Source organism: Sinocyclocheilus anshuiensis, unplaced genomic scaffold, assembly GCF_001515605.1.
Source record: "Sinocyclocheilus anshuiensis isolate Anshui unplaced genomic scaffold, SAMN03320099.WGS_v1.1 scaffold524, whole genome shotgun sequence".
Classification (NCBI taxonomy): Eukaryota; Metazoa; Chordata; class Actinopteri; order Cypriniformes; family Cyprinidae; genus Sinocyclocheilus; species Sinocyclocheilus anshuiensis.
Window position 1 is genome coordinate 1938846 of NW_015555703.1, and position 12982 is coordinate 1951827.

The 12982-nt window shown below is 37.1% G+C and overlaps 1 protein-coding gene across 3 annotated transcripts in view; it reads right to left on the reverse strand.

Annotated features, from left to right (window-relative positions):
- rock1 (Rho-associated, coiled-coil containing protein kinase 1) overlaps positions 1 to 12982 on the reverse strand; it is a 69315-nt gene that overhangs the window by 49034 nt on the left and 7299 nt on the right. For all 3 annotated transcript variants that reach the window (XR_001632236.1, XM_016464601.1, XM_016464600.1), the window contains exon 2: positions 1559 to 1640. Coding sequence is in view for 2 of the 3 variants with exons in the window: in XM_016464601.1 (XP_016320087.1) it covers positions 1559 to 1640 (82 nt within the window). In the remaining variant the exon portion in view is untranslated. The remainder of the gene's footprint in view (positions 1 to 1558; positions 1641 to 12982) is intronic.

Consider the following 12982-nt stretch of genomic DNA (forward strand, 5'->3'; position numbering starts at 1 on the left):
TTTTAAACGATAATACTAACCGTCAGGGCATTTTATCGTGATTTATCGTGAAACCGGTAATCGTTCCATCCCTAATTAGAATATATTATTACAGATCCCAATTTGAACACTATGTGTGAATGTTATAATAAATGTATTAATAGAGCTGTTGTAGGGTAATTATTATTATCATTATTATTGTCTTACTTTTTAATTTTATTTTACATAACGACAGTAAAATTACAATACTATCATTTATGTCGATGGAGTTGTTGCTTTTTCTCGGCTTTTATTTTGGCATAAACCCGCAAGAAGATCTCAGTGCTTCTTTTCGTGGAAAACAGCATGCAGATTTATAAATGATTCTCATTACGAATTTGGGAAGATGTTTGTCGCACGTATCACATTGTCACATGCCTTTTAAAAAAATTCACAAAAATGTTACTGAGCAACTGACAAGTAGGCTAACAAGTTCAGTGCAGATTTTCCTCGCGCTTTGGACTTTGAACGTTCGTGCAGCGCTGTCAGAATACATACAATTTGTGCGTGCTTTAGAAAATATAACATTCTGCAGTTTATTTACTAATCGTTTAAAGGTAATTTCGCGATTTCAATCATCATACAGTAACCTAACCACCAGCATTAGCCACCTCTTCTTCTCATTACATACAATTTGTGCGTGCTTTAGAAAATATAACATTCTGCAGTTTATTTACTAATCGTTTAAAGGTAATTTCGCGATTTCAATCATCATACAGCAACCTAACCACCAGCATTAGCCACCTCTTCTTCTCATCGGAGACTTGACGCAGCACTAAACAGTCTCTCGCTGTCCGTGCTTCGCGCTCGTGTCTTTCTCTGATAGTTTTAAATACTTTCACACTGTCGACATGTTTGCTGCATTAGTGCGTGCCTCTATTTGATCGCGTTAGTCATTGTTCGGTACATATTATTCGGCCTTTTCGCTTATTCGGCGAAATATAATATATAAGATTTTTTTGCTATTTTCGGCCAAATAATTTCGGTTGCCGAATATTCGGTGCATCCCTAGTTTACGGCCATTTCACGATTTCAATCATCATACAGTAACCAGCTACAATCACCCCTTCCTCTTCTCATCGAAGAAATGCTCTGCAGTACTAAACAGTCTCTCGCTGTCGGTGCTTGTAATGATTTTTGCGTCTTTCTTGGACAGTTTTAAATGCTTCCACACTGCTGACATGATTGTTGCATTATAAAGAGTGCGCAGCTCTCACTCTACTCTGGTTGGTATTTGATTGCGTCACATCATTGTTTGGTACAATTTATTCTGTCTTTTTGCTTATTCGGCAAAGGCAACCTTATAATTTCGGTTGCCGAACATTCGGTGCATTCCTACATGATACGCCTCCACTGAGAGAGAGAATATGACGTGCATCTCCACTATGCAATGCCAAAAGCCCTTTTGTTAAGTGAATACTTGGACAGACAAAATGTTGTCTGACTGAAAGTAGTGACCCAAAACCAATCCCATTCACAGCAAAGCAGCTTGAAACTCTTTATCATGTAATTCTGAATGAGTTCCAGACAAAATACTCACATCTATTTAAGAAGTTATCGATGCTTTTGTTTTTCCTCAGGGCTGGAAAATCAAGGTCATACACCAGAGCATCCAGACTGTCCTGGAAATAAGAAAAAACACAAATATTACTTCAATGAAATGTGAATTTTGTTTGTTCTGACCAGTAGATGTGCTACATATACTCATTAGTCATCACTTTTACAAACTAGGAAACAAATAGTTCATAAACTAACATTTTTTCATAAAAATTTTCATAAACTAACCACATGTGTCCCCCCAGACATGTTTGGGAAATTGCAAAAGACCCCCCCCCCCCAACCCCACATTTATTTATTCAGTTTCTCAGACTGTAGGGATCAATGTAGTGCTTTTCCGATAAAAAAACTGCAAATGGACAGAAGAAAAAAAAATCCAGGTTTGCTGTGCTTGTTTGTAGGCCTAAACAATGTGACCAACATTTAGTGATTATATATTAATATGGCTAAATAAATAAATACTATTACAAAAATCTAATGAGAAAAAAATATATAATAATAATAATAATTGTATTATTTTAGATTACATTATTTATGACTTAATTTCTTCATTTTCAAAGTTAATCAGAAAACCAGGAAGGAATGGTTCACCCAAAAATGAAAATTCTGTCATCATTTACTCATCCTCAAGTAGTTCCAAACCTGCTTGAGTTTCTTTCTTCTACTGAACACCAAACATGATATTTTGAAGAATGTTGGTAGCCACTGACGTCCATAGTATTTTTCCCCATGCATCGTAAGTCAATAGCTACCATCAACTGTTTGGTTACCAACAATCTTCAAAATATCATCTTTCGTGGTCAACAGCTGGAAGAAGTCATACATGTCTGGAACAACTTGAGGGTGAGTAAATGACGACAGAATTTTCATCACAAGTTTAGGATGGAGTTTGTGTGGAGCAGCATTTACTGTGAGTCACTCTGAAAAGCTACAAACACCTGATCACATGTATGAACAGCGCATATATTTCTTCAATTAAATCGCAGCCTTTGTGATTTGATAACACTAAGCCATACTGCGATTTTGGTTTTATTTCGATTAATCCTGTTAATCCTTGATTAATGTCTTTTTTGCATTCTGTGTTGTTCCTCCTCGACATAGCCATAGCTTATAAATCTCCTCTTATTACCAGCTGTTATTAAAACGGTGACATGAACAATTCAATGCTTCATTAAACTGTTGATGAAAACAGGATGTGCAGATTGGTAATGTATCACAATGTGATTGCGCAATGTGATTATTTTTCTTTTCACTAGGTGTAATAATAATAATTCCACTAATAAAAATAAAAATTAACCCTTTTCAAGGACCATATTTAAAATGCAAGCACATTTTAAGTCTTGAAATTGTAACTCTTAAAAGCAATCGTTTTCCCAACTTTCCAAACTCTGTACGAACGAACTCGGAGATAATAACAAACGTCCCCATTCAGTAATGTATGTTTGCATAACATCCTGCCACAGAGATTTCTGGACGGCCACAGTCGCATTCCGCAGCGGGACTGTACACGTCAGAACGCTATTTTAAGAATGTGGCCAAACAAGCTCCCGACAAAGTGGAGGAAAATACAGCCAAGACCAGAGTCAGAAAGTGAAGAAGGCCTTATTTCTAATTAACACCCTTGAGCGGCGATTGAGACGTTGCTTAAAGTCTGAAAAAACAAAAGGAACAGAAAACAGCAGGTCTTTAAATAGAATATCAGAAGAAAAGCATGAACAGTTTCTAAATCCAAGGCCATAATACAGAGTAAAAACAAACAGTTTCCATTCTTTTTTAAATGTCTCTAGTAATCTCAGCAATTACAGATTTGACTAGTGTTGTCAAAATCAGCAAAATACTGAAATTGTAATACAGTATACCGGTAATACAATTGACTCAATTCGGTACCCAATTAAAAGTGGCTGTTTTCAGACCGTCCCATGTGTACGTGTAATCAAGATAACTCATCTTGAAAAGTGCTGATTACAGCACCATATTTACTCCCGTCGCTTACAATACAGCATTGAGCACATGAGTCAGTGAGCAGAAGAAATCTGCTCAAAATTCATTATTCAGTGTAGAGTTTGATAAGACCCTTAAGGTCATTGCACACGGAGTCCAAAAATTTCGTCCGAAATTTTCGCACGTTAAAAAATAAATACGACCTCACGTTACGTCAATCACGTTTACACACTGCCTCCGAAATTTTCGTCCGGCATTCACAGAAATTGGTGGTCTTTTTAATATGTGGCTCTAGTATCGCTGCTCCTGAGGGGGAACTCTCCTTCCTCTCTATATCTCAGTATTGGATGGACCCAATATTTCCTCTCTTTTTCTCTTTTTAAGAAGCGAGAAGACAACAAAATCATCCTCACTGCTTGAAGACTCCATTTAGTGCTGTTTTGCGAATTTTTTCGCAACGGATTAATTAATACGCATCAGACTCAGTGTGCAAGGTTTCTGTGCGTGACGAATTTTTAGGATTTCGAATACGAAAATTTCGGACTCAGTGTGCAGAGACCTTAACATACACAGACTCAACCACATAATGTCTGTGCAGTGAAGTGCCAGTGTCCTGAGGGCAGCGCCTCTCGTTTCCCATTGCCTCCTCACACCCAAGAGAAACCAAAATGACCTCTCAAAAGGGCCTGTCTGTGAAAAATAGAAGTGGGATCTCCATCAATGAACTCTCTGTTCCATCAGTGACAAAAAGGTGAAGCTTATATTAAAGATTCAGCATTAGCTTTTGGTGAGGAAACCACGAGAGATCACAGCATCTAGTCACTAAAGGGAAATTTACACTTCTGTGTAGCTACAGCGCACACCTCTCCAAAAATTTGGCTACAATTTGTGTCTACGCAGATCACAAGATCTGAGATTGGGCCACTTTTTTTTTTTTTTTTTTTTTTTAAAAAAATGGTTGGGCCACTTTTTTTTTTTTTTTTTTTTTTTTAGAAAAATGGTTTGCAAAATAATGCATTTTGGATTAGGAAACTTCAAAATGTTACTACTGTGTATGTGTGTTGGAAGCATTACATATCTGAAGTACTGGGTTATTATTGATAGTAATTTGATCATTAAATTAGGTGTATGGTTGTGTTGATGTATGTCCTTGCTTGCGTTTAAAGAGATGTGGTGATTATGTGGTTTGTGAGCGATACTTTGCCTGAAGAACCACTGTGCTAGCTTACACTTAACTAGAAGTACTATAAATATTTCTCAGCTCCTCTATGATAAAATGCATGTGATGCTCCTCATTTGTAAGTCCTTTGGATAAAAGCATCTAATAAATGACTGAATAGAACTACATCCTCAAATCGAATCAAACCTCATTTAAATGTAACTCTTTTCACCCTCTTTCAGGTAAATTTTTAAAAATGTTTTCATGCTGTAACAAAATTACCTGCCTCAAACCGATATGAAACTTTGTAGTGTGTTCTTAGCAACAAGAAAAATAAACCTATTCAAACTGTGATTTGATTATATTAATTATTACATTACAAACTTTAATTTGTAAGGCAAGAATTCCAAGTTCCATGCAAATGATAAATTAAAAACGACAGATACTAAAAGCTTGTAGGTTATCGTAAAAAAATTACCATATGGAGAAAATAAATGGGACGTTGGCTTCTGGAACCGTTACAGTTTACTGAGTGAATTTACTTACAGGATGTTTTTATAGTACAGTGACCTCTTATATCTCAAAAGATCAAGGGAATTTTGATTTCTCAGTTCATGACCCCTTTAATGTCAAAAATGTCCTGGCTCTTCCAAGCGTTATAATGGCAGTGAATGGGTGTTGATATTCAATAGTCCAATAGAAGTCCTATAAAGTGCATCCATCCATCATAAAAAAAGTGCTCCACACGGCTCCAGGGGGGGATGAAAAAAGTCAGTTTTTGTAAGAAAAATACATATTTAAAACTGCACACATTTATTTTATTGCATGCATGTATTTGTGAGAACCATTGATGATTTTGGCTTAATCAAACTGAAATAAAACTGACTGGAGCAGAAGCCATTGCTGTGTCATTCTCCTCCACTCCACAGCTTACCACGTCCTTCACATTTTTGAAAACGGTGAACTAATCAGTGCTGAAATAAGGGCGTTCATGGCCTTTGAGTTGAAAGACATACCAAACACGGTTGTGATGGTCTGCCAGAGGAGATCCTGCATGTCCAAGCAGATGAGGAACACAGGAACATTGAAGGAAGGAACTGAGACCAGTTATTAACGACTGCACAGAGCAAAGCCCTGCCAACCAGCCACAACAGTGTTACACGAATACCAGCTAACGGTGCCACAACAGCACAGTACTGCAGTAATGCATAGCAGCAAAAATTCTGACATTTTTCAGAGAGAGCTTCACTGATTATAACGGAACATTGTGAGATTGCGATAAATTGAAGTGATTGAAAGCTTTTTAGTGATTATATGGAAGCGCTATTTGCTCGCTTTCTAAGCTATAATCAATTCAGAATCTGAATAAACGTTTTTTTTTACGTGCTGGTAACAGGACCAACGGCCACATACCCTGTGCATGCAGCACAGTTTCAGGAGTGACATATATCCCACATCTAGTGCTGGGCGGTATGACCAAAAATTGATATCACGGTATTTTTCAAAATTATACCGGTTTCACGGTACATGACGGTATTTTTTTTTCATGCATGACCGGGTGTTAACCATATTTTCTACTGATTGAGAGAGGAAATACTGCAGTATATTGACTTAGAATGCCCTATTTTACTGTCATGATGAGTGAATATTGTCAAAAAATACCACACTAAATAGTGACTAAACACGACCCCTTTTAATGTTAACCAGGAGTCACTCTCATTTATAATCGCGGCATCGTCTGATAAAATCAACATGCATCTACACTAAAGAGTGTCTATATTACTTTTTTGTCTCATGCAGCGCACTGCCTGCGTCTGAGTAACAAACTAAAAAAAACAACAAACAAAAAAGTGCATGTGATATTAACAGACGAACTACGCTCATATTTATAATTCCAAATGATCAGTAAGCGACAGGTGCTAGGAAACACTGTTTTGTACTCATTTATTGACGAGTCGGCTGCGGTGCGGCCAACTGAATGCTATTCGGTATGAACTGGTATACCGCCCAGCACTACCCACATCCCTCATATAAATGCGGGATTCACTTTCGAAATAGCTTGTTTAGTTGCTTAGCCTATAACCACCGCCTCGATGGCAGGCAAGTATTTCAATTTAGTTGAAATCCCTCCTCTTCATAACATTAGGATCGCGTCCAACATATGTTGTGATTTTCTGTTTATACCTTTCTCGTGTAAGAGTGTCTAAACCATTACAGTATGGACTTTCCTCCATCATATCCATTCTGCTTTTCACTTCCTGCCCTCCATCTGAATTTCACGCGTCATCAGAATCACATGATTGCAAACAAGCTATTCAAAAATGTGAAGTGCTTGTCATGTTCTGACCACAAAGAGTAGTTTAAAACCACAATTAACGGTCTGGTTTCTACAACTTTCACTTAGGTGCAAAAATCTGCCTTTAAACTGGAAATAAATAAAGATTTGAAATTTATCATGAAAACTATCAATATCGAATGGTATGAAAATATTTTAGCGTGATAATTTTTTTGGCTATATCGCCCAGCCCTACTAGATAAGTAGCCTACATCTTTAAGTTGACTACTAAATGTTAAAAAATATAATACTAGGAGTGCTGTTTAGGACTGTATTAAGTGAGAAACTGTAAGTGCTGCATTATGGGATGTTCACACAGGATGCTAAATGCAATGGAAGAGAAACTGGCAGTTTCATACTGACAAGCAGAACTCACAAGAAACTGTAAAAACCTAGTTTGAAAGTGGATGATAAAAGATTTTGAAACAATCTTCTCTTAAGAATAGAAAGAAACTATTTCGCTTCACCTACCTGCCATCGAAATCACGCCTAAACCACTTCAACAGTCTCAAATAGATTCCATGCATTAGCTGTGCTTTGCTGCACATGTGCTGGTGACAGCATCACAGCTGAGACTCAAACATGCGTTCTTATGCAATCTTGCATCCTTGTGTACTCATTCAACACCATCACCATCCACAGAAGATCAATTCTAATCCTCAAGAACGCAAGCACAGAAGGCATGTGAAATCACCCGGATGTGTTTTTGATGCATCAAATACAGACCTGATAGAACCTCAGAGTTTGTTCTTGGCAGTCTGGCAGGACCTGTCTCCATGAAAATCCAATACTGTTCTTTGCTTTCTTGAAATTAAGACACAGCCTTACTCACCTCTCAATCTCCAACTACTCGAGCAAGAACCAACAAAACCACAGAAGGGAGTTTCTCTAGTAATTACGTGACATAAAGCATGAGAAAGCCTGGAAGTCTTTGATTAGTTAACACAACCTCAGGGCGAGGAAACCAATCTGCTAGTGAGAGGTGTAAAGGAAGTGCCACCCTTTGTCATTTCAATCGGTTTCAATATACAAACTGTCTTAGATTAGTATTACAACCTAATACAGTACACAGTGGAGTTTTTATATGAATCATGAAATAAAACAGAATGAAACGACCAAGTAAGGCTTTTCCAGAAGTGACATGTGACATATGGGACAACTAAACCACTAATCCAGATCTGTTGTGTGGTGTAGGCCTGGTCTAAGAAGTATAAGGAGAAAGACTTGTTGAGCTACAAAAGATTATCTAGTCGTCCCCTTTCTCTGAAACAGAAGCCGTTTGTATAAACATAGCCATTATGTTAGGACTGTCTTTAATTCAGTCATCATTTATATATCCTCAAGTTGTTCCAAACCTGTGGGAGTTTTTTTTCTTCTGTTGAACACAAAAGAAGATATTTTTAAGAATGTTGGTACCAAATAGTTGACGGTAGCCATTGATCCCCCCCCGCCCATGGAAGTCAATGGCTAACATCAACGGTTTGCAACATTCTTCAAAATATCTTCTTTTGTGTTCAACAGAAGAACAACCTCTCAATTTCCCTGACCCCTTTAACACATTCAAACTATGGTGTGCATAAAAATGCTAAATATATTAAAGGGATCATATGACGTTGCTAAAAAATAACATTATTTTGTGTATTTGGTTTAATTAAATGTGTTTATGCGGTTTAAGGTTAAAAAAAACACATTATTTTCCACATACTGTACATTATTGTTTCTCCTCTATGCCCCGCCTTTCTAAAACGCGTCGATTTTTAAAAAGCTCATCGATCTGAAAAGCGAGGTGTGCTGGAAGGCCAAACAAAGTAGTTTCGCTTTCACAACGAACACAGCGTCACACACAGCGGCTAGAGTGAGCGGAGGCCGGAGGGCTTGAGAACGGCGCGGCCAGCAGATTCGATGAAGGAGCGTCCGGCTGGGTAGGGCGGCTGCAGGATGCTGGAGGGAGGGGTGAGCAATTCACTGATCAGCGACAGCTTCTGAAGGGCAAAAACAACACTATCATGTTCAGAGCCCTGAGAGCTCATCTCCAAAGATCATTACTATTCATCCTCAACCTAAACGCGTGTCAGGAGTCAGGACGCCTGTTAATATCTACAGTTTTCAGGTCACGTGACTGGCACGGGTCAAAACAACCATAAAACTGTGGCACAGGCTTGTCAATCTGTTTCAAGCCAAGAATATAGATCACCTCTCAAAAGGAGAAAAACAAAGATATGTGAACAAACTGACGGTGGCCACTGACTTCCATATGGAATAAAAACTATGGAAGTCAATGGCTACTGTCTGTCGTTTGGTTGCCAGCGTTCTTCAAAATATCTTCTTTTGTGTTTTCTATGGGAAAATTCTTAACATGCAAGTGAGCGCACTGCGTTCATATTTCGGGCACATTTGTTCGCCTGAATATATGCATCACCAGTTAAGTATATATTGAGTTTGGTCTTTTAATATCATTATCTTCAGTACAAACCTGGTAAGATTAACAGGCAGGCAGCAGAGGAAAACCTTGATTTGCCTCCAGATGGACGCTGCTATAAAGGTGTGGCGTCATGTGAGAACCATGAATTGGATTTATGCATTCAATTTTAAATAAATCCATAAGAATCCGCACAACGCACACACATAGGCTTCTGTGTTTACCATATGTGATGCGTTATATGTATGCCTGTTGATCAGTGTATAGATGTAAATAAAGCCTAAATTAAAGGGATAGTTCGCCTTTAGTTGCTGGTCCCATTATGGAAAAAATGCAAGTCAATGGGGACCAACAACTGAAGGTGAACTATCCCTTTAAATCTGTTTATCATATAAAGATTATCTATCTCTTCACAAGACTTGGATTAAACCAATTAAATTCATGTGAGTTCATTTAACAATGCCTTTATGACCTTTTTGGATCTTTTAAATTTCGGTTACCTCCTGGACTTAGAGGTTTCATTAAAAATGTAGTCTTATGGGTTGAAATGACATGAGGGTAAGTAAATGATGACAAATCTCAACTATTTCTTTAATGTTACTCAAACAACTTTTGAATGAATAATTCCACACTAATTCATTCATTTTGTAGAGCGTCAGTTCTATGTGGTATGTAAGACTCTCTCGCTTTCTCACTTTGCGTGTGTGTGAGAAAAAAACAGATTACTGTCAGCCAAGCGATGGTGAGTCTGGCATCTACACAGTAGAGTTTACAGTACATCAAATACTCATCCTTGATATCAATAGGAACAGTGCGCTTACTGCACTGTACTCAAACACAGAGAGTGAAACCCTCAAACACTCAGTGTTCAAGTGACATCCTGCTCACATTAACATATTCAGTAATGCTTGCTTTTTTGAAAGTCATTCTATAATTTATGGTCCATTTCATGCCCATTCATGATAATTATATTTTATGCATTACGCGAATACATACTATAACCTCAAACACATATTTTGTGCACCCTGTTTTTTAGTTTGTTTAAAATTGCCTTCATGTCCCTTAAATTACAGTTTTTGCCATTTTTTAATTGAGTTCAAATAAATGCTATATAGATTATCTGTATTAAATGTACTTTTACAAACTAAATAGCTTTGAAAAACAGATTGAGTTTCAATTTAATTTTCTTTCAAATAAAAAAATATTTCATTTAACTCATATCCACAAAATTCTGTTACCTGTCCAATGACCTATTGTCAAGGAGTATATTAATTTCCCATCTACTATGTTAGGTACATGGTTTTTAATAATTTTTTATCAAATAAATATTAAAGTTATTATAGAGGTTAACCTGATTGAGAAAATAATTTTCAAAAGTAGTTTCAGTGCCACAAAATCAGAATTAGGTCAGTTTTGCAGTTAGGAAATGTTGCTGAAAAAATATAATTTCTGACACATTCCTCCAGGAATGTAAAGTCAGAGGAAAATATAACATAAGCTGGAAATCCTGATGCCGGTCGCTCAGAGCAGCCCCATGGCAGAGGAGGCCAACCAGGGGAAAGAATCAGCCCCAGCGCACCGCAAGAAACTGTCATGAGCTTCCCAAGCACAAAATGGGTTTGATGGGCCAGTTGCCCTGAGGTGCATGCAGTTCTAGACTCCCTGAACACTGCAGCTTCATTAGACATTTCATATCTCGAACTATCACTGTAACAGGAAGTATTAGAGGCGGATACGGGGACAGGTGAGGAGATACACATGGAAAAGACAGGTAAGAGCAGCTTCAGATGAATAAAATAAAAGAACCTCTACTCGTTCTATTTGCTCCTTGTGAGAGCAAACACACGGCTTAGGTCTTTACAAATGCTGTGTTTAACTGAAAGGCATTTCATTTTATTTATAACTTGTGCCATTTAATTCACAGCCATTTTAAAGAGATCTTTTTATAAAGCCATAGATAATGCATTACCGTTTATTCACTGCTTTGGAGTTTGTGGTTGGAATACTATACATAATTTATAGCTAAAGGCATAGTTCACCCAAAATGAAAATTCTGTCATCATTTACTCAACGTTAAGTTGTTCCAAACCTGTACGAGTTTCTTTCTTCTGTTGAACACAAAAGAAGATATTTTGAAGAATGTTGCTGGTAGCCATTGAATTCCATAGTATTTTTTCCATCCCTTTAATAAATGTAATTTTTTTTATTGTGTATTTTTTACTGATGCACCAAAATTTTGGAAGCAATTTTCAATTTTGGCTGAAACTGTTCTGGAGGGCTGAAATCCCTGACATTTAATTAGCGATGGCTCATTTTGACTGCGTCAGTGTCTTTTGTTCACACATCGCGGATAAGCTACAACAGGTAAACATGTCAGCTGTGTGGAAGCTAGTGCTGGATTAACAATATGAATTTATCATTTTTAATCTTAATTCTTAAATCTCAAGATCAGAGATCTTGTCTGTTTTCTGTTGATGCGTAAGCTTCATTAAGCATTATTTGTAGCACAACTGAGAGCCAATAATCGCAATAATCTTTGAGCTTTCAAATTATGTCAACTTTATAATGAAATACAAACAATAAATGTGTTTTTACCCTCTTTAATGCGGCGTGACAGATCGCTGTAGCCACAACAGTTCAAGTGGCACGTGAACGGATCTCTTCATCTTTACTAGTTACACCAAATAAACATTAATGAACATCAGAAAGTGTGCTGAAAGAAAAAGTAAAACTTACTGAAATGTCTTATGTCTTACGTAATTGCTCAATCAGTGTTGAAAGACATCAATGAAACAGCTAAACAAGATGTCATGCAATGTTACATTTACCTCAGGAAAGTCACTCAATGTTTTTCTGGTAAGTATTCCTTTAAAAATAATGTTTTAATAATAATTTTATTATTAGTAGTAGTACTATCATTACATTAATTTCTGTCACAGTTTCTTCAAGTTAAACCCAACTTTTATTTTGATGGGTTGCTGTGAAGTCCTTTAAGTTTCTGTCTGTATATATGACGATAGTTTTTCTCAAAAGAAACAATAAAGTGCTCATGAAGTGCAGTTCTAGAGATTGTTCATATATTCGTACATTGAGGCGGCAGAAGTTGAACACACCGCAAGCGTCTCACGCTCTTCAGTATGTGTGTAGAAAACAAAACCGCACATCTGAGCCATTCATTCACAGACACACACCGAACATGCATATTAGTAGTAGTACTATCATTACATTAATTTCTGTCACAGTTTCTTCAAGTTAAACCCAACTTTTATTTTGATGGGTTGCTGTGAAGTCCTTTAAGTTTCTGTCTGTATATATGACGATAGTTTTTCTCAAAAGAAACAATAAAGTGCTCATGAAGTGCAGTTCTAGAGATTATGTTCATATATTCATATATTGAGGCGGCAGAAGTTGAACACACCGCAAGCGTCTCGCGCTCTTCAGTATGTGTGTAGAAAACAAAACCGCACATCTGAGCCATTCATTCACAGACACACACCGAACATGCAGGATTCTTATTTAAATAGTGTTTTTGAAGCTTAAAGGGGTCATATGG